The sequence below is a fragment of the Epinephelus lanceolatus genome, chromosome 14, assembly GCF_041903045.1.
Source record: "Epinephelus lanceolatus isolate andai-2023 chromosome 14, ASM4190304v1, whole genome shotgun sequence".
NCBI lineage: Eukaryota > Metazoa > Chordata > Actinopteri > Perciformes > Serranidae > Epinephelus > Epinephelus lanceolatus.
In genome coordinates, this window is record NC_135747.1 from 25,593,317 (window position 1) to 25,615,418 (window position 22,102).

The window sequence follows — 22,102 nt, forward strand, 5'->3', positions numbered from 1 at the left end:
GTGGATGGCGGCAGAGCAAGATGTATTTTAGCCACAAAAATTCTATAACAGTGTAAGTGTACACTATGCCAGACAGCCCGTTCCAACAGGGGAGCCGTTAATGGCTTTAGTTCCCTATCTGTGCTCTTGTCTAGGCCACCAGACTCCATTGAGAAAAACAGCAATTTTGGCTCGCTTAACACAGAAGCTGCTGGTCTACCGCTGCCTCGATCGGATACTTTCTTTGCATTATAGTGTGACTCTGGTGTATCCAAATTAACCCTTCACAACGCTTAAGTCACACAACAGCACAAATAAAATAAGTGATCGAAGCAGTGGTAGACCAGCAGCTCCTGTGATCAGCAATGTTAAATCACTGTCTTTCTCAATGGAGTCTGGCTTTGAAGAGAGCGATGTAACAGCTTCAGTTCCTTGTTGCAAGTTGCTGTCTGACGCTAAGAAAAAGCAGTGAAAAAATCTAAATATAGCATACACTTCAAGTGATAATGAATTTTTTTTTAGGTGGCTAAAATATGTTTCGTTGTTGAGCCCCTCCCCCCCTTCCTTGTTGGACTCCAGCCTGCTTCTCCAAACTGGGGGTGCCAACTGACATCTATGTAATACACTGCCTATGGATAAGCACCTCATACAACCCTGCTTCAAAAATTCTGAACTGTTCCTTTAACTTTAAATTTTTTAAACTAGACTCATTTCTCGTTATTGTCAGACACATTCATAAATAAACCTGTAATCACAAGTAGACATAAACTGACAGCAGTGACTTTCAGAGTACAAAAGCGTGAGCACTGTTTTCATCTCCACCTCATGATGCATACTGGTAATAAAAGCAGTGAGCAGAGGAAGTCAACTCATATTCCAGTGGGTGCACTAATACACAGTGCCTGCTTTTATTTGCTTTTTTGAATATAAATAGCTGTGTAAAATGTTGATTGTGATTTTTTTTTTTTTTGAAGTTCCCCCTAACTAGGATCTAGACTACTGCTAGATAACATGTGCTGGTATACAGTATATAGCTAAAGATGGCACGTTTGCAGAGTGCTTTTTGTCATGAGAACACGTATTAAGCACCTTGTAGACATAAATGCACTTCTCTCACCTAAAAACATGACAGCTTCAGAAGCTGTCGCCAGTCAAAAATAATTGCCTTCCATGCACACAGTGTATACAAATTTAATAAAATACACAACAAGTACAGTAGCCCACATTCACGTGTAAGCTCAGCTTATTTTCACATAAACTGCAGAGGACAACAATAAAATTACAAATACATTCTTAAAAAACTTGTTTTTATAGGAACCTCAAATGGTTTTATGAAAAGGGACATTCCCTGTTGCACCACCATTAACAGTTCATAAGACACTTCACTTTTTGTATTTAACGTCACTGATATGTATTTCAGTTGCCTGTGATATTCAAAGAGATGTTCCTTATACACTAAATGGAGACAAGAAGCTTCACTGTACAAAAGCAGACAGGACTCAATAGCTTAACAGTAGCAATTTGTTCCACAGCCTCACAAAATTGGAGCTTGAAATGTGTAAAATACAGACATCTAAATTGACAGGTACAGTACACCATGGAAACACTTGAAGTCAGGTAAGCACTGATTCCCCCCCCTCGCCCCCCTCCCCAAACCTTCACAGCAGTCAAGGACACATATTTCACCTAAACACAACAAGTCACAAACTAAAAAAGAAAAGAAAAAGGGGAAATAAAAAACAAAAAACAGACAAAGCAGATGGTTTTTGGTTATACAATGCGTGTCTGGACACCTTTGTGGGTCAAAATAAATCACATCTTGGTCATTAATCTGTGATATCATCATCACACCCCTGGCAGGTGAGAGCGAGCGGGATCACCTGCCCTGTCAGTTACCGGAGTCCCGCGGGTCGAGAGCACACTCTGACCCCCCACACTCCTGGCTGATGACAGAGCTGTGAATGAGGCTGCTTGACAGGGACTTGGGCCTGAGCTCGCAGGTCAGGTAGGAGGGCTCCTCCAATTCGGTGTGCAGTGGGGAGCACTGGCCATCTGGAGGGCCATAGGCACTGCTGTCTGAACCCCCCTCTCTCTCTTCTTTGGACTCTTGGTTGGCCAAGTCCATGGGCACACTACTCTTGGTGGGACTACTGGACGCAGATGGACTCTCCTGGAGCGGTGGGCTTAGTGCACGCTGCGATTTTAAGTAAGATTTGACATTGGCCACAAGGATTGTGCTGTCCCGCTGTTCCTTTCCAAACGTGCTGAGGGTTTTTCTGCTGCTGCAGCTGATGGTGTCATAAATCTCTGTCTCTACCATGGCATCCATTCCCACAGGGATGAAAAGGTTGGTGCGATTATCGGCGCTGTCTGCTTGGCTTCCTACCCGTAACTTTGGCATCCAGCATCTGTCAGAATGTCCCAGTGCACGACATTCATCGGTGCAGTGGACTGATTTGTCTTGCTCTGCAAAAACAGTTAAACATTTGTTATTGGACCCTGCTGGGGTAAGAATAAACAACCTAGGAGGAAATGCAGATGACATTTTGAGGGATGAGCAACAATAATAAAACTCTCCAACAAACACTAAGTCCACTACTATTCATAGAATCCTACAAACAGTACTATCTCTGTTATTTAGTATGCATCGCTGGATTTTTTTCCAGCATAAAATAAGAACCAGCAGCTTGTTGCAGCAGCTATGGGCTCAAATTTAGCAATCTTGTGTTAATTTATTAAAGTACACACTTTTCTGTTCTGGACATCAGTCGCAATGCAACTTTAAAGTGATAACATCATGTATACGTCAGGCTGGTCAATGTAGCAAATGAGTAATTCAACCTATCCAAGAAACCTTTTCCCTCTGCTATTCTCAACGACCTGTGTAGGTGTTTCCTGGAAAATATCATCTGGTGCAGAGGAAGTGATGTGCTGTTCATTTACATTTCCAGCAGCAGAAGCAGTTTGTGTTGAAACACGGGAAAAAAAAACAACAGTGGAATTTGCATGAGCAGTGATATTCACCATTTCTGATCAGAAAGTGCAAACTCCCTAGTTAGAATGCTGTTAGTTGGAATATTGTGAGGGCTCATTATTTTAATTTTTGTGTTTTTCAAAACCGAGATGACAGATGGGTGATAGTACAGAATTCATCAGTGTTAATTTTGGGCAGTCTGAAATTGGGTGAAAATCAGATCAATGACTGAAATAAGAAATTCAAGGTGAATAGGATCTTGAGATTCCATTTGTAGCACAAACACTCATTAGTTTGACCTTTGGTAATTTTTCTAATTACTTTGAGGGACTCTGGTGCATTCTCAGCAGCCCATTTGCATTTCCTGCCCATTTTTAATTTCACTTCTTATTAATGAACCTAAATTGTGACCTGTCCTTGCCACAAGAGGACCTTGTTTACTAAGAACAGTGGTCAACAGTTTCCTCTTGCAGCAGGAAACACTACTTTTAGATGTGTAGAAAGCAATATGAATGGATCTGAATTTGATTCTAGCAGAATTTGGGAGGAGGACCACACCTTAACCGTGTCACTTCCTGAATTAATACCTGCCTTACACACTCCTCCTTTCTCTCTCTCTCTCTCTCTCTCTCTCTCTCTCTCTCTCGCTCTTCCTGTCCTCTACATAGAGTGCTGAGGGGGTTCGTCGTGCCCGGTGCTATACAGAAATTTCCTGTCCAAGCTATCCCACAAAGTATTCAGCAAAGTGGATGAGCTACAAGCAGTCCGGACCTCGCACATCAGTCATGTTTGTCTTTAATTAAACACATCTTGTTGATGGTGTGGTCCTTGCTGGTAAAATGCCTCTCTGGATATGCTCGGTGCACATTGCCAAAAATGCAAAATAAGCTTTGTAGCACCTGACTAGAAATAATTAACTAAAAATGTAATGTTGCCTGAAAATGTGATGATATTTAAAGGTCCAGTGTGTAGGATTTAGGGGCATCTATCGGCAGAAATTATATATAATATTCACTATGTTTTCACTAGTTTATAATCACCTGAAAATAGAAATTGTTACGTTTTTATTACCTTAGAATGAGCTGTTTATATTTACAAAATGAGTGGGTCCTCTTCCAAGGAGTCTGCCATGTTGTTCTACAGTAACCAAGAATGGACAATTCAAACCCTGCCTCAAGATAGGGCAATTCACAGAAGACATTTCAGTTCTGCACACTCACCACTAGATGTCACTATATCACACACTGGACCTTTAACCTAGACAAAAATGTAATAAAACCCAATAATGTAATAACTTGGCAGATAGTGTAAAGTGTGCAAGTGTAAAAAAAATGATCATACTGTGTCGTGTACTGAAAACACAAACATCTGACACTGAATTTGTGTTTAGAAATGTAAACCCAAGGCTTTATGTAGAATTTGAAATTTGCAACAGATGTTAAGTGGGATGCTGTTATCAGGAAAAAATACATTAAACCAGTGGTTCCCAACTGGTAGGTCCCGGTTCAAAAATGGGTCGCTGGTCCAATCTGAATGGACTTATATGTCGAATTTGAAAAAAAAAATTCTTTATTTTTAAGTACTGAATTTCCAGCACAGAGCTGCATTTTTTAAGTGCTGTTTCCTGCTGTAGAGTGAGTGACTGACATACAGCTACTTGACAGAGACAGCAACCTAGCTCAACAACATGGCCTAACACAAGTATGACACTGAGTTTGTTCAACTGTGTGGACCTTGACCTTATGATTAAGGAGAAAACTGGACCTTGTGGCCAGACCAATTGGAATTGAACCTGCCCATACTCCCCCATGCTGATTGGTCATTGTGCATTATACCAGAGTGGATCACAGATTAGACACCATCGAAAGAAGCCTTTGCTGTTGGCTGTGGGGTATTATGTATTTTATTTTGGAGAACAAAACATAGATGTCTCATAAGCTTGTGTTAACCACAGACCTTATTTCAGACATGTAACCAAAATCCCATTCAAAACTCCCACTGATTTCATGACGAGGGAAGCCAGAATGCTGAAACGCTGAATCACTTGTGGGTTTTAGGATTCATTCCTGCACCATTCTATTATGCAAGGGAGCAGTCAAGGAAAACAGCTGATTCAATGTCAATGAAATTTTCTTTTTGGACTTCTTATTGGATGAAGTGTCTCTTTTGTCTCACTTGATCTTATGAAATTTCTTTGTGGGCAGAAGGGAGTTTACACATCCAAACAGCTTAATTAATACTAATAAATATCTTAATATCTTATACAAATGAGGAAGTGGGTAGAGAAGAGTTTGGTTGTACTTTACAAATGTATTTACTTACTATTAACGAGAAACCTAGTGATGGCGACCCCTCGTTACACCAGTACAGCTTTCATATTTTGGGTTAGGGTTAGATATATGATGTCGCTTTAGTTTACGGTACAGTTCTTTTTTAAAGTTATTATAATATCTATCGGGAAATTTGATCAAATTCTTGTTCAGTTTCTGAGTTCAGTGGGGTAGGCTTTGTTTCAACACTTGTCGGCACACAAAGCAGCAACCTCTGGGGCTGAAAAATGAAGCCGATGTGGAAGTGCCAAATACTGCAGTTCTCTGAAAGGCCACTTGAGGCTGGCTCCAGAAGCGAGTCAATCCTCATAGACCCCCATGTTAAATTGCCCTGCTTTATAGCAGAAATAAACACGTTTAAAGCCTGGTACAAAAAACGATTTCGGTCTCTATAGCTAATTTTTTTTATAACTCACCCATTAACATTTTATCAAGGCTTAAAGTTACATATATTTAAGGGTTCACTTAAGGGAAAGGCTGTTTGCGAGACATGGCTACAGTCTATGAGTCAGATCCACGTCTCGTTCACACAGCTCCACCCTCTCATCCAAATGTTGTCAATTCTGTCTCCAAAAACCAAGATGGTGACAGCTGAAATGCCAAACTTGATGCTTCAAAGCAGGAGTCCAGAAAACCAACAGGTGACATGAAGGTAACTACATCCATTTTTTTATACAGTCTATAGTGGACAAATGAAACAGGGTTTGGGGGTCTTCTGCCAGAGCACTGTGAGCATCAAACACTTAATTCCCCCTAGTGAATCTTTATGCACCAGCTTGTGTCTTTTGTTCATGAATTTATAGTGTTAATGTTTTTAATTTTGTCAACATAAAAAGTCCTCTGCTACTTCAACTAACTGACAGAGACATATCCCGTGCGTCACGCCTGAAATCTACACCTATAATTGGGTTTTATTACATTTTCAATCAAGTTTAGCGCAGGTTTTTTAATTCACATTTTCAGGAAGTTATTACAGTACTGGGTGCAATAAGCCTTAAATATAGCCCACATTGTACTGACTCATCACTAGACTAACACTACTAGTAGTAGAATTTAAAATTGAAGTGTTGGTCATTTCTGTTACTTGATGCAAAGAAAACATGCAATCTTTTCTCCTTAACAACTTTTTGTTGATTGGAGTTGTTCCCTGGTCCTTCTGTAGTCGACTTCAGCTGCATGAGTTGATGGTGAACACCAAGCCAAACGCCACGGGGCTGAACAACATGTGCGACTGACTGTGTATTAGTGTCAGTGGTAAAAACTGGAGCAATGGGTGAAGCTCTGTCTTTGTGCCGTAACTCAGTCTTTTACATTTCACACCACATCTAACCCTGGTAGACATGAAATAAGCACACAGAGAGCAACGCGCAGAATGAGCCAATTTCCACGGTGCTATGATGAAGAAGGTGTCACGTTATTTTCTGTAGCCATTACACTATGCTATCAAATTAATTTGACAATGATGCATGGAGGTATTTTGCATGTGGAGTCATGAAGCAAAATGTCAAATGTGTCTTTGTAAATTGGTAGTAAATGACAGTTTACCTTCATTTGTTATACATGGGAGCAGAATTTCATTTGTAAAAGTAGAAATTTAATCTTCTTGTTGTTCTGATGACTGATTCAGCTTTACTCTAATAAATGTGTCTTCTTTGCTGTGATTGCCATGAAGTTGTAATGTCATCCTTTATGCTGGATATGCAAACGAAATTGAAATAATGGTCGCTGAATTGATCAGAATTTGACTATTTATTTAGGGGTTTCAACACTGTGATTCTTGTCAGACTGCAACTCTAAGAAATGAATGAATGATCCAGTGAAACTCACACAAGATAACATGCACCACATCTGCAACATCTCCCACTCAATGTCGATGTCTCTCCCCGCAGGAACCAAATGTTCTTAGTAAAATATTATGACAAGAAATAGAAAAAGTTCTCACATCTACAGATGCAGTCACACGTTGACACTTAATATCCCTTCTCTCTCTCTCATAAATCTGTTTCCAAAAATTCCGACCAAAACATTAAACCTGTGTTTTTTTTCATAGGAATAATCACAATATTTCATCCAATCACAACATGGTCTGATACTCCACTGATCAGCTCAGCTTTGGTCTATAAATAAGGCGTCTCTATCTTGCTCACATGCCATTCTGTGATATCAAAGACAATGAACAAGTGACTAGCTGTGAATGAGGTACTTGATCTCATTTCCCTAACCCTGATGAGGACGAGAATATCAGCCTGGAACGAGGGAACGCTCCACATGACGAGAGTCTTCCTAGAAGAGGTGGGGAGCTCCTCTTGTTCAAAGGCAACAGTACCTTCCTCGCACAACCAGCCTCGGCCAGTTTGCTGGAGGAAGTTCTAACAAAATAATAAAAAAAAAAAAGGATACAGTCTCTGTCTCTACAAGTCCCTCAAGAGATGGGAAAACCAGCACCATGTGCCACACATGCAAAGCGAGCTCATTTGCAAAGTGCCACCACTATCACATACTGCTGCTCAAGTCCATGAACACCCACGCACACACTTCCAGCCATAGGACAAAATGGAGCAGTTAATTATTCGATGACTGGACAGAGATTTAACATGCTAAATGGGGCTGTTAATTTTGCACCCTAACTGTTTTAGAGATTTAATAAAGAATGCTTACATCAAGAATGTTAAAGGAAAAGGCTTTTCGACATTTCCTGCCAAGAAATATGTATCACATACCTCCTTTATGTCCCGCATTCATTTCTTTATTGCATTATGTGTTTTTATGTGCGTAGTAAATTGCTTTGGGATAATGGGTGTCTCTTTGTGTCATAGGATCTAATTGTAGGTGGGGCTTTTTCCTGAGGGACTCCGTGAGGGTGCATGCACACCAAATCAGGCGTTGCTGTGAAAATACCACTCCTCCCATTCATTTGAATGTGATTAGTATGTTTAGGTTGTCATGCTGGGGGAAGCAGGAGATGCCAGAAAAAAAAAAGACTATGGTGAAAAGTTGAGCCAGAATTACATTTAAGGGAAATTTGACATCATGCTGCAGTGGTCAGACAGAAAGATGCCCACAGTTGACGAGGACAAGCAATACAGCCTCTTTGTTTATCGTTCAATATTATAGTGAGTTAAATAAATAAAGTATGTATTAACAGCTACAAGGTTGGGTTGTTTGCGTGTGAGCATGTGTATCTTTTGTGGCAGTAGAGACAGCAAAGCCCCATTTACACCTAGCAGTATGATACGGTTTAGTTCGGTTCGCTTTTTTCCCGTTTCCACTGTGAAAAGTTGTGGATGGTACCACTGGAACTGTTCTGTACCGTCCCCATTTTTGGTCCCCCCTCTGTTGGGGTACCTAGCACACAGATCTGGTACTAAAAGGTGGAGCTGTGAACACTGCAGTCTGTTGATTGGTCAATAGCAGAAGGTCTCTCTGCTCAGGGCTAAGTTGTGGCTGGTTTTGAGGCTCATTTAACCACTGTTCATACTGTGGAGGGTTTTATTACTGTAAATATAAAATGAAAGGATGTTTTGCTGCCTCTTGCAGCAGCTGCAGTCAGAGAAAAAAAAATTGAATTCACCAGGCCGACAGCCGGCAACTAAGGTGGAACGTTTACCTGTAATGTTACTCAATGCATGAGTTGACGATGTGAATCCATCAACACACCTTAAATTTTAATGTGACAACATTGAGCATTACTTTAGTTTTTATTGTCTCTCTTGGATGACACAGACTTTTAGTAACGAGTGGATCTTCAAACGTTTAATTATATATATATATGTATATATATATATACATATATATATTAATTTCGACTGGATTATCTTAACTGCATATACTCTAATCCTCACTCGTAGAAAAAAAAAAGCGTTGTGGATCGTAGTTCCTGTGGGCTGCAGCAACACTAAGCCCCTGAGTTTGCCTGAGAAGGACAAAATGCACAAACCCACTATTCACTAAATATTCCATGGAGAGAGACTCTCATTGCAGCCTTTCTATTTTGTTCTGAAAATGTCAGTGTGCAGCGTCATTCTGTCGATGATAAACGAGGTGCAGACTGATAAAGGAGGAAATACAGTGAGTGCTGGATGGAGCAGTGAGTGACAACAACCTCACCCACATGAAAGTACTGTTTGCGGTGGAAATGCTAAGCGAACCTAGGGTCTGGGTACCATGTCTGAAGGGTTACTTTTGGTTCCAAAGGTACCATACCAAAAGTGTTTGGTGAAAACAGGTCTTTTAAGCCAAAATAACCAAACAAAGGCAACCTAAAAATCTGGTATTTCACCCGGGGGCCGTGGCTTACGCCCTCGTCAAACACTGTTGTGCACATGATGTACAATGTTGGCGGCTCGCATTGGTTCATCTCATCTATTTTTGGATAAGCTAGCAAAAATATAATCTCAAATGTTGTTTATTAGACAAACTGTTGCCTTAAACCCCCAGAGGACCTTACACTTAACTGTAACTTCAAATAGAGTTGATTTTTCATTTTTTGTAATCACTGATTTATGAGGATCCACTTACACTTTTGCTCCTTGTACTGCTGCACAGCTGCAAAAATGACCAGACTCCCCTGCAGATTTTCAAATTACTCCTACCTGACTGCTAATTAAGTCTCAAATTGACCATCATCACATTATACAGGAAATATGTACAGCTAAATATACTGACATTAAGATGAACTAAATTATATATCCAACAACAAAAATCTACCTAGATAAGGGGTCTGTATTCTGGTATCAATGTAGTATCTGCCGTCACGTCCAGCCCAAATAGGCTTACAAGGCAGACATCAGTTTTCCATGGTGTGATTCAACTTATAGGAAAATATGAAGAGTATTCTGTGTACCTTCATACTTACAGCATGTATTATTCAGTCTAGTTTGCCACTCAGTCCTCATTTTAGTCAAACCAAAATAATCCAGGATTTTTGTTCTGCATCCTTTCAAAGGCGCACGCAGGGCATATCGTGCTGTGTAAAGTAAAAACGTGCAGCAGTCAGAGCACAGGCTGCTGAGAGGGTCATGGAGCTTGCTGAAGCGTGCACTGCTGCATCCTGCAAAGCCACGCCCATCTGGGTGAAACACCAAGTTTTCAGGGAGTTGCATTAACCTGAGAAACACTTTGCAGGTCAAAACATTGCATCAATTTTTGAGAGATTGCAATTTTTCCACTGTTCAGAAAACCTCTCCCTTATGTATGCTGTTTTTGTTCTGTACTTTCCCCCCTGTGTCTGTGCACACCATTCACCTTCTTTGGTTTACATAAAAACTACTCACATGAAAAATAAACTTTACTTGTCACGCACTAAAATCAGTTAAGTCTGCTTTGACCAAAAACACAACAGATGCTTATTTAACATAACATTATAAACCTTGAAACAGCCTTTATTAGGATCCTGCTTAAATAAATATTAAATAACATATTAATTATGCTTATTTATTCAGATCAAAGTGGTAAAATTACTGCTGGTGAATTAAAGTAAATTTCAAGGATCTGGAAAATAGCACTCTTAGTCAATGTGTTTACTTTTACAGCTTGTACTTTATTACCTCAGCCAAGGAGGTCATGGTTTCGGAGCCGTGTGTGCATTTGTCTGTTAGCGTGTCTGTTTGACAGCAGGATTACGTAAAAAAAAAACAACTGGCCTGATTTTCTTGAAACTTACTGGAAGAATGAACCGTGGGCCAAGGAAGAGCCCATTACATTTTGGAGCAGATCCGAATCACAATGTGCATACACAAATTATTTTTCACTCTCGTAAGTATTGTGAGATAGAGCATTTGGCCTTGGTGAATGTCTGCACTCTCTGAATGCCCCTCTAGTTTTGGATAGTTTTGGAAAATCATAACTGTTTAAACACCTGAACTGAAGACTGATTCTACTCTTCGATTGCATCTTAACTGGATAGTGCGTACTCTTTGTGCATCCTCTCTTGCAGTGTGTGACAGTCCGTTTATGTTGTTTGTATTTATTGTTGTAATGGTGTTTTTATGCTGCCCTCTTGGCCGGCTCTCTCTTAAAGATTTTAATCTCAATGAGACCTTTATCTGGTTAAATAAAAGAGATTGAAAGGAAATCATGTGAAAATGTCTCATTTTTAAGAAATGGTGCCCCCTAAGGACCATGCCTGCCCTGCTTAATTGGAGGCTGACATTACTGTGTTTCAGAGGCTGTTCAGCTCTTTCTTTTAAATGAGTGCTAAAGTAGTACTATCTTTGACAACATAAGGCATCCATTGGTACCTTGTCAACATGGCTTGTTAGGAAGCGGGCTAAACAACGCTCCAAATTTATAGGCTAACTTTTGGCAAGGGAACAACTGGCATGGCCATTTTCTTTTTTTCTTTTTTTTTTTTAAACTAATTTCATTTAGTATCAAGGTTGTACATTAATCCCATACAATCTTGGACATTCCTTGACAATAAAACTCCATGTCCATCTCTGTACAAAAATGTCTTTTTTCATTTGCAATTGTGCAGTTAGTTCTTCCATTATGTACACCTGTCTTAGGCCCAATCCCAATACCCCCCCTTGTCCACTACTCCTAGCCCTTGCCCACTACCCCCTGGCCCTCGAAATGAAGCAACGAGGGGTAGGGGTTGAAATCTTTCCCTAGGAATTGTGACACCACTCACTACGTCACCGCGTCAGTTACGTTCACACATACGTAACTATTTAAACAGGAAGCCGTGAGCCATGTACATTTCCAACCGGCATCTACAATGGAGTCTCACTCATCCTACCGATCCCGTTTGCCGCATTCATCATGCTTTGTTTGATGAACGACAGACGACAGGGGACTTCTGCTAGCTAGCTAACCAGCTAACATTACAAGGCAGCATAGTTATACTAGCTGGCGTGTTACCGTAATGTGAAAAGTCCGACAATTTTGCAGAACAGGACAGATGACAGACACCAGATAGTGCGAGCTAGCTAGCTAGCTAGCTAACAAGGCACCTGACGACGGTAACGTGTATGAACTTTTTTCTTGCTCTGTGGTAGCCATGGCAATGTCTGCCCCTCGCTGGCAAGTCAGCATCTGAAATCCTTCGCTCCGAAGGGCTAGTTTCATACCCACTACCCCTACACCCAAAAAGGACACCCCTACCCCTCGCAGGAACGCACAAATGTAGGGGTAGGGCCAAGGGGGGGTATTGGGACGGGCCCTTAGTCTCTTTGTCCATTGTTCCACTGTAGAAGGTGGACTTCGCCACCAAGAAACAGTTATCATTTTCCTTGCAATTAACAACTGCAATTAATAACTCATCTTTGAGTGAAAAAGTAGTCAACTTTACACCTCTTTTGAAAGTGGCAGCCATCACCCTTGGCATTACGCTTTTTTGCTGCGACCATGTCTGCTATCTTACACGAAATATCTTGTGTTAGGTAATTATTCGTTTGCTTGTTTACCATCTGTCTATGAAAACACATTAGTTCTACCTGCGTAGTCCCTACTTAGTGTATGTCTACAAACTGTATCATAGTCCTGCCATTGTGAGGTGAATGAAAAAAAGAAATGCAAAGTGACCTTGCTTGATTAAAGAATATCGTGTTATTCATATATTATTTTGAAAGACAAGCCAAGGGCTGTTTAAAACTGGTCTGCAGGCCACAGTTGGCTCCTGAGCCGGACTTTGGACACGACTGGTCTATACACATCAGATTATTACTAACGTCAACTGTAAAATAAGAAACCAAGGTATATCACTATGCGATTTTCTAGCTCTTATATTGTTATATACATAGTTCTCAATTAGTCTATATAAATTCAGTTATGGCTTTTGGTTTTGGTGTGCCACCCTGAGATTTTCAGTGGCACCATCTGGCCATCCCTATATGGATAACTTCTGGAGGTATAAATGAAGTTGATTAAAGGGTTGAAAACAAATTAGATCACAATTAGATCTACTGTGCTTTTTAAAATGTATATCGAGCAGCTGAGGTGCTAGCTAACCATTATGTTTACAGTTAAAGTCTGTATTAAAGTAGTAGTAGCAAAGTTTCTCTTTAAGAATTTGCTTGGCTACTAACTTCAGTGCTGAGTTTATGGTGCAACAAACCATACTGCACCTATTTACACATGACTACACATTTGTACGTGCCATTTTTAACTGCAGCTTTTTGCAATAAGTCTAATTTCAAGGCTGCACACTGTGATTTTTCCCCCTCTGTCATGTTACATATTATGTGAACTTACATTGTTGCATTCTTAGCATAGAGCATTCTGGTGCTATCTCTGTCAGGACTAAGATCAAGAGAAAATACGCATTTGGGTTCAAAATGCATTTTACATCAAAAGGAAGAACTAAATGATGGCTTTGATTTGGGAAAACCGCAACACAGATCCTGCATATTATCGCTGCTACGCTTTGAAGCAACTAGGTACACCCCAGATTACAGCTCTGTGCCCCATGATTTTGTGTTTCTGTCTTTTTTTTTTTTTTTTTTTTTGTACTAGCGCCATAGAGAAAAGTATTTTTTAGGCACGGATACACGAGGCCGGAACAATGAGCATAAGCAGGGAGATGCAGGGAGATGCTGAATTCATTTTCATGGTACCTATCACCACTGCAGAGGAGCTAGCAGATGATGCTGATGCAAAGAGATGTATGTGCTTAGAAGGTTATGAAAAAAAAAAAAAAAAAAAACCACAGTAAGGTATTCTTGTCATTGTGCTATTTGTCTCGCTGTACAACCGGGAGCAATTTAAGGAACATGTCTGCATGTTTACATAACATTTAATTCTTAATGCTTACAAGAGATTTATCTTTCCCTGTCATAATCGCACGCTTTAGTTTCCCTTTAACACAGTATATCAAAAAAAGCCATTAAATACATCTACCAATATGGAACAAATACATGTATCACAGCACTGTTAGTAGCTTTATCATTTCTATTATTTAAAAACAATATTGCAGACGGAAAAGGATGAGGAAGTGAGGGTGCTTTCATCTATCGCGCCTGGCATTGGCTTTCCATTTTTCCATTTCATAACTGAATAAAAACGTGTTAAATAATAGCTCCAAAATGACATGAGTTATACAATGGCTTTATATAGTCCACTGCATTAACATAGCCGCATAATAGAATCATGACAAAGTGACAGAATAGCTGTGATCTTATGGGCAACTGTGAGAGGAACAATACCATGTTCTCAAAAACAAAGAAACTGCCTGCCCATTATAAATAGAATCAGAGAAAGCCTAGCAACATACCCACTGTGCATCTGGTGTCTGTGAGAGTGAATAAATATTCAGAGTGCATGATAGTGGAAGCTGCACAGGTGCATATATTACCTGTATCAAAGCAGCCAGGAGACTAGAGGGATGGTAAAGGTAAAGACATAAAAGCAATACTACTTAACCCACAAGCTTTTGTGTTGGTGCATTTGGAACTAAAATTCTGTGGTGTCTCCATTTTGGATAATAGTGCTATCTTGTCAGAATCTGCAAAACAGTGACTTTGTTGTTCAATAAATGTACCTGTGTGCGTGTGTGTGTGTGTGAGCGAGAGGCAGAAGGAGTGTGTGGGTTGGAGGGTGATGTTTTTAGTGATCAGGTCTAAGGCATTATGCGTAATGCAGATCTTCCATCTTGTACTCAGCAGACAGTGACACCATTTAATGTTCAACTGACCAACCCCCGAGAGAGAGAACACCATTTAATCTAACCATTAGTTTTGTTGTTTTTTTTTTAACTACATTCCCCACATGCAAACACGGAAGGCATTAGCAAAACCTATTAATATTAAAAGCAATGCCCCACTTCTTTGCATTTCTCTTATCTAACAAATGCAGGTCTATAAATTAACTGACATTCCCGTCAAGCGGGCGTCAGCGCCGCACATGTAAATATTCAGTCTTGCATGTACAAAACATCTCTTTCAATATCTGTCTATTTGATTGGCCTTAGAACTTGGGCTGAATCAGATTCAGAAATGTGCTGCAAAAAAAAAAGTGTGATTGAATTTACACCTCCCACAGAGTCAAGTTTGGTCTGCCATAATTCCTCATTGCACACACTCACACAAACACACACAAGTGAGATAGATAGAGAGAGAGAGATTCACACATCCTTTTGGCAGCCACAAGAGTGTTTCCATCTCTGCCCTCCTGAGCATGCCACAAACAAACAGTTCATAGCAATGTAAATGGTGTGGAAAGTACTGCATAGGGACCTGATGACCAGAGCCATTCTCTTGCAAGGCTCACACAAGGAAATGAGAAACACCACCACTTCGCTCAAGTCCCCCATTATCTTTTATCTCACCAGTGAGAGTTGCTTTCATATTTTCAGTTTATATCCGCAACAGCTAAATATATCAGTCCCTATCAGGTCAGCCAGGTTGCAACAGATTGACAATCATCTATGATTATACTCCTGGCAGTGTGGATCGTTTCAGATTTGCGAAATAAAATTTAACATTTCTATTTTCAGTTGCAAAGCAAAGCTCCTCTCAAAACAGTGTAACCGCGGCAAAACCGATAATAACTGAGAAAATCTTTCCCAGCAAAAGGTGGAAACACTCTGTCATGTTGCACCAGAAATACCTGTCATTTTGCGCTGCAAGTGTCTATCATGCTTTCTTGTCTCTGTCGTGTTATTCAAGACATTCATGCGGCGAATCTGTGTTCAAATAATGACGTGATCAAAAGAGACACAGACGGAGGTACACTTTGCCATGCATATGAGCTTGTTTGATGGCAAAATCAGACGCAAGATGTTTGAACATTTTCTACCTTCAGCCAATGGACTCTTTTATCCTTTTAAACTACTATCTACCTTCCACTCTGGTGCCTTCATGTCATCTTTGCACCACACCTCAGGCTGTCTGCAATGTAAAGCGATACAAAGTAGCACTACCTGCGTCTAATAACACTGTGAATTTACATCTTCCGTGTTAAATGTTTATCTGCGTTGGCCCGTGGACCTCCACTTAAACACCGGCGAGCAGCATGTTCTCAGTGCGTAAAGTATAAACAATACAAGAGTCAGTTAGGCATCTTCAAGATGTCAGGAAGAGAGTGCATCCACTCACCCTGCTCAAAAGGCTGGCCATTAACTGCTGTTGCTTTCATCTTGAGGGCCTCCCTAGCAGACGTGTCGCAGTGTGAGCCTTTATTAGTATCCTGGTCACTATCAGCCTGGTCACTATCACCATGGCCACTGTCTCGGAGGCTTGCTCGTTCTGCATCCTTAAATGTTGAGCTGCAGCAGAATGGAAGGAGGGGGGAAAAAAAACATAAGTTACCATTACCTCTGCATGAGCGCTTCCATTTGATAGCCATAGTCAGCTGGCTTGATACAAAGATGAAGAAGCTAAATGCACTGGTCAGGAGGCTTTTGGATAGAGCTCTTACCTTTGAACAAACGGCTGCCTGCTGCCAGCATAATTGGGCTCTGAGGGGAAATTTTCCGTCTAGAAATGAAAGGAAATAATATTTTGCATTAGTCATGTTAAAATTTTCATACGGTTTTCGACAATAGCCCGAGCAACATGACATTCAGACAGGAAAAGAAATATTTCAATTCAATTTTTTATTTTTTATTTTTTTTAATATTTATCAGAACACCTGAAAGATGTCAATGAAAGCCATAGAGCACCTGCCAGTGATGACGGCATGATAAGAACAAATTTCCATTGTGACCATATGTGCAGCTTTGGCAAGGCAAAGGAGAAAAGCATTAGCCACTGTCATCAGCATCCTTTTTCTCCTATCTTGAGAATAATGTGTTTGTGTTGATCACACCCACATACCCTAGTGACTGGTGACAGTGCCAGGCCTTGTCATCTGTGTTATCATCTCCAAATGAGACTGTCTGCGAGACTGTCCTAGATATTTACATCGTTTACAACAGATAATTCTGCTGTGCTAAACAGCACTACAAGCCCATGCTGTCAAATTAGCATGTTAGCTGGCTCGTGTATACAACCCTGCCATCTCTACAAGGCAAGGCTGGACCCTATTAATGGCCTTATCGTGCCAACTTTGGATGCGGATGGGTGGATCTGGCCCATATTTGCAGGGAGCGAAAAATGCGATTGTAAGGTTATGCTGTGTGCATCTAGCTGTCTGGTGCACATTGGTTCAGTAATGTGATCGGACAAGCTGCTCAAACACCTGTCCAATCCCACATTTCAGGCAGGGTTTTGTTTTCACTCTATAGCAGTGGATCTGGCAGGGTCACAGCAGCCTTGTTCAAGACTCACACTGTTTGCATGTCTAACTGCGAGGACTTTCTGATTATGCAGGCCACCTGTACCATTTTGCAAAAGTGGACTTACAATGGAGCAATTTCCCATAATGACTCTGATTCCTCAAATGCAGAAAACCATAAAGTATATTTAGTGAAATACCATTAACAACACATGAATAAAATCCGGCACCAAGTTTCCATATCATGCAGAGCGTATTTCATATTGTCATAACAGGGAAAGAGAAGTGATAATAATGATGTCTGCTCACAGTGACAGAGTTTCTCCTTTTCGGTCGATTACTTTTCTTTTGTCAGATTTGTATGGCAAAGCAGCGGGTGCAGATAAGAGAGAATAAAAGGGAGATAAAGAATACAGTGCAGCATCCTCCTTACCTGTATCACTGACATCCTATTCGCTGGAGTGTCTGTGCTAAGCCCGGCAAAGCTGGAGTGGCAGCCTGCCCTGGGGACTGTCAAGCTGTTTGGGGTGGTTTTCAGGTACATGACCTCTGACCTGGGCAGTGTGAGTGGCAGAGGGCTCTGGTAGTCAAAACATATCGGTGAAGTGATGAGAGAAGGACTGCTCACCACATTCATCCGGCTCGCAGAATCTCTCTCCTCCATCTCACTCTGCACCAGCATGATGTCACTCTTGTTGATCCTTTTCTTTTTGCCTTTCCCCACTGGAGGATTGGAGTACTCAGCCATGCGGCAGTTATAATTCCCAGTCTCCTTATCTTGATGTTTGGACTTGACAGCGATGGCGGTCATGACTGCTAAGAGCATGACAGAGATAATGCAGAGGGTAACTATGAGGGGCAGGGATACATCCCAGTGCTGCTGTTCCCCGCTCGCACTGGAACCCCCTCCTGCTGCCGTTTCTGTGTTCGCCTTAATGATCAGCTTAGCCACGGCAGATAAGGGGGGCTTGCCATGGTCAGTTACCTTCACCACCAGCTCAACCACTGGGGCGACCTCTTCCCAAAGAGCATGAGCAGTTCGGACCTCCCCTCCCACTGGGTCCATCTCAAACAGGTGGTCGTCATTTCCCTCTGTGATCTCATAGGTCAAATGGCCACTCTCTCCGTGGTCATGGTCCACTGCTTTCACTGTAGCCACAATGTATCCAATACCTACATTTCTAGGCACTGGGATTTCAGCTGTATCATTTTGCAGCAGGGGTAAAATGATAACTGGGAGATTGTCGTTGACGTCAAGGATGTTGACCCTGACTGTAGAAGTGCTCTCCATGTGAGGGGATCCTCCATCTTTAGCCTGAACTTTGAACTCAAAGGATTTTGTCTGTTCGTAATTGAACGAGCGTGAGGCATATATGGCTCCATTGGTGGGATTAACAGACACATAGGTGTACACTGAAACGTCTCCTATATGTGACGGCAGAATGGAGTACGACACAGTTCCATTTCGACCTACATCTGGGTCGTGAGCGAGAACGGAGCCCAAATACTCCCCTGGGATGTTGTTCTCAGGCACCTGTAGCACGTACACTGTCTTTGTAAAGCGTGGCGCATTGTCATTCTCATCCAAAATTTTCACAGTGAACGACTTAGTGTAGTTCAAAGACGGGATCCCATTGTCTCTCGCCACTATAGTCACATTGTACTCATCTTTCATTTCCCTGTCCAGGGGTCTGTCTGTGAGCAGCGTGTAAAAATTATCATTGTTTTCCTGCAGTCTGAAGGGTACGTTTCCCAGCACCCTGCACTGAAGTTGGCCGTTGCGGCCGGAGTCTTTATCTGTCACTCTCACCAGCGCTATGACAGATTCTGGAGGTGCTGCCTCACTGATGGCTCCCTGCCGGACAGAGACAAAACTTATTATTGGCGAGTTGTCGTTTTTGTCAAGCACTTTGACAGTAATTTTACAGTGGCCTGGTATCGGGTTGGGCCCGAGATCCTTAGCCTGTACATCAAACTCTATGATTGGATTCTCTTCATAGTCAATTTCTCCCTGGACCTTAATGACGCCAGTATTGGGGTCAATGGAGAACAAGTCTTGGATTCTCTCAGATGCATATCCAGTGAAGGAATAGACAACCTGCCCGTTGCTTCCCTCATCTTGGTCAGTGGCGTTCAAATCTATGAGCACTTTTCCAGGAGGCGAATTCTCTGTAATCTCAATCACATAAGAGGATTTTTCAAAAATGGGGCTATTGTCATTTGAATCAGTCACTCTGACGTTGATTTGCATGGAGCCTGATCTTGGATACTCCCCACCGTCAATTGCAGTGAGGAGGAGGGTGTGATGACTCTGATCCTCCCTATCCAGAGGTCTCTGAACCACCAGCTCTGGATATATAGTCCCATCACCCCTCACTTTTAAATCCAAAGAAAATGTATTGTAATCATCTCTGGTGACCTGATAGGTCTTTATCCCATTCTCCCCTGAATCTGAGTCATGTGCAATAGTCAGAGGGAAGCGTGTCCCAGCAGCTGCGTTCTCTGAAATATCAATATTCACATGATCTGAGGGGAAACTGGGCGAGTTGTCATTTATGTCCTGTATATCAATCTTGATCATGCATATCTCCTTGTCGTTGGCAAACACCTCCATGGAGAGCTGGCACTTTGGGTTGCGCCTGCATAACGTTTCTCTGTCAATCCTTTGTTTGGTGAAGATTAGTCCACTCTCTGGGTCAACATCCACCAGATGTGGAGCAGAATTCTCCAGTACTCTGAAGTTGGATTTTTTCCCCCTCTCAATGGTCCCATATCCAGCATCTTTTGCTATATTACCTATAACAGTGCCGGGTCCTTGCTCCTCCGGGACAGAATAATTGAGATTTTTCAATGTCAGGGCTTTAACCCACAGCAGAATGAAAATGGGTACAGAGAGACGCATCCCTTCAATTGGATATGCGGTAGTGGCAGACAGAAAAAAAAAAAAAATCCTCGTTGACTTTCAACCTGTTGATTACGGCAAACCTAGAGGACTAAACCCAAACCAGGCATGTGGTTTACGCCGATCCCACACTAATTAGGTATTAAATCGATCTGTGAATCCTTACTGCCTTTTTAATCTCTATTTTAACCTCTTTCACATGCCGCTCGGCTATGATGAACTCTTTCTGTAAACAAAGATGACCGCCCGACGACACCTAATGCATGAATAAAAGATCAAATTCAACATAGTGTACGTGAAATGCTTTGTTTTTCCTCACAGGGGGGGACTTAATGAATAATCGATGACTATAAAGTATTAATATTCCCCACTGCATCCAAGGTTAAAGCGTTTGAATCTCTGTGGTGAAGGTTAGACCGTAGCTCACAAAAGCGCATTGCCCTCATGCGACATCTACACCTAGGCTACAGCAAATACTGACATGCCCGTTCAAAATGCAGCATTGTCCGATGTTACCATTCACAATGCATTTACTTTTTCTCCTGTGCGGCACACTGTTGCATATGGGTTCTGCTCGCGTTGCATATACAGCCTGCCCATGCCACAAAGTAGAATAAAAGCAGGATACAGAGCTGTTAATCCCGTCCAACCTTTTGTGTTCCCGTCATTCAAGAGCATCTATAGCACGGCTGCGACTTTTGCCCGATGATTGTCCTATAATCAGTCCAGTAATCCCATAATCCAGTCCAATTGGACCCAGTGCTCTTGCATCCTTCATTCGGACAATGCTCATCTGCACTGCCCCTGTGTGAACGTTTGCCGGTGGAAAAACGCGAAAAAGAGGTGCTGGAAGATTTGAGATAATCAAAATTAATCGCTTTTTCCCTGCGCTCAGTTCTCTCCGCGTCAACTGTTGAAACCTTCTCCCTTCGCAGTGAGATCTGACCGGAATCCTCTCGACGCCTTTATAACAGACTCCAGTGTATTTCTTGCTGCATTTAACATAGTTTCTGATCGTCTTCCAGCAAATGAGTGAACAGTGACAGATCTTGCCTTGGGGGGGTTTCTCCAATAGGTCTGGCAAGATCGCATGAAGAAGGGCTGTTCTAGTGCTACGTGATTCATTTACTGATGTGCGCGCACAGAGCAGCAGCATCAGAGGGGGAAACGTGCTGGTGGATGTTGCTCCTAATACATGTGGATGTGAACTAGGGATTATGAATAGATCGCCGAAATGTGTCTGGATGGGATGTAGTGGGAAGCAGTGAGTGGTCATTCTCGGGGAGAAGTGGATCAGATGGGCAATGTAGTGTGGAAAATGTAAAATTAAAGAGGACAAAACATTTTAAAGATTTACTGGGTTTCTTTTTCCACCCTCAGAGAGCTGTGTTCTCAATATCAATGGATATTCAGAACTGAAGATTCTTATCAATAATTGAGAACAATACAACCTGTCTCCTGTGTTGCACATTGTTATCATTAGTTCTGAGACTAATCCAGCCGCAAGATAAAATAAAAGGACAGACTGTGAGTGTTTTTGCAGGATAATCTCTGTAAAGGACATAAGAGAATTACTTATGCTTCTGGAAAAAACAAGGCTTATTTCACAGCTCAAATATCACAGCTGTTGGTATAACCTGCCTTCTGCAGCTTTCACACTTGCCTTCAATAGCCTATCCACATCAATCTCATATCTCATATTGAAAAGATGGACTGACATTTAGTTCACTCAGCATTTCGACAATATGACATTTGCATTTTTAT

General features: G+C 41.5%; 1 protein-coding gene and 1 long non-coding RNA gene across 3 annotated transcripts in view; one reads left to right on the forward strand and one right to left on the reverse strand.

The window, feature by feature from the left end:
- Positions 1-6,939, forward strand: part of LOC144466865 (uncharacterized) — a 70,033-nt gene extending 63,094 nt beyond the window's left edge. Inside the window, exon 3 of the long non-coding RNA XR_013493274.1 lies at positions 3,622-6,939. This is a non-coding gene — a long non-coding RNA (uncharacterized LOC144466865). The remainder of the gene's footprint in view (positions 1-3,621) is intronic.
- LOC117251764 (protocadherin-17-like) lies at positions 859-21,516 on the reverse strand. Of its 2 annotated transcripts, none has more exons than XM_078174527.1 (4): positions 18,065-21,516; positions 16,639-16,697; positions 16,317-16,486; positions 859-2,445 (listed from the first exon to the last, which is right to left on the reverse strand). In XM_078174527.1, exons 1-4 carry the CDS (start codon positions 20,336-20,338, stop codon positions 1,868-1,870), a joined length of 3,081 nt encoding a protein of 1,026 aa, XP_078030653.1. In that variant the 5' UTR covers positions 20,339-21,516; the 3' UTR covers positions 859-1,867. The 2 variants fall into 2 exon arrangements, with proteins under 2 accessions (XP_078030653.1, XP_033474185.2); XM_033618294.2 differs by having other exon boundaries at positions 17,870-21,513.
- Between the last annotated feature and the right edge of the window lie 586 nt (positions 21,517-22,102).

What these genes read in the sequence shown, in the direction of transcription:
- LOC117251764 (XM_033618294.2), bottom strand. Translation starts at nt 20,338, where the DNA reads ATGCGTCTCTCTGTACCCATTTTCATTCTGCTGTGGGTTAAAGCCCTG. An exon ending in ATAGGATGTCAGTGATACAG is followed by an intron (nt 16,698 to 17,869) that starts GTAAGGAGGATG and finishes TTTCATTTCTAG; the next exon opens with ACGGAAAATTTCCCCTCAGA. An exon ending in TGGCCAGCCTTTTGAGCAGG is followed by an intron (nt 2,446 to 16,316) that starts GTGAGTGGATGC and finishes CTGTTTTTGCAG; the next exon opens with AGCAAGACAAATCAGTCCAC.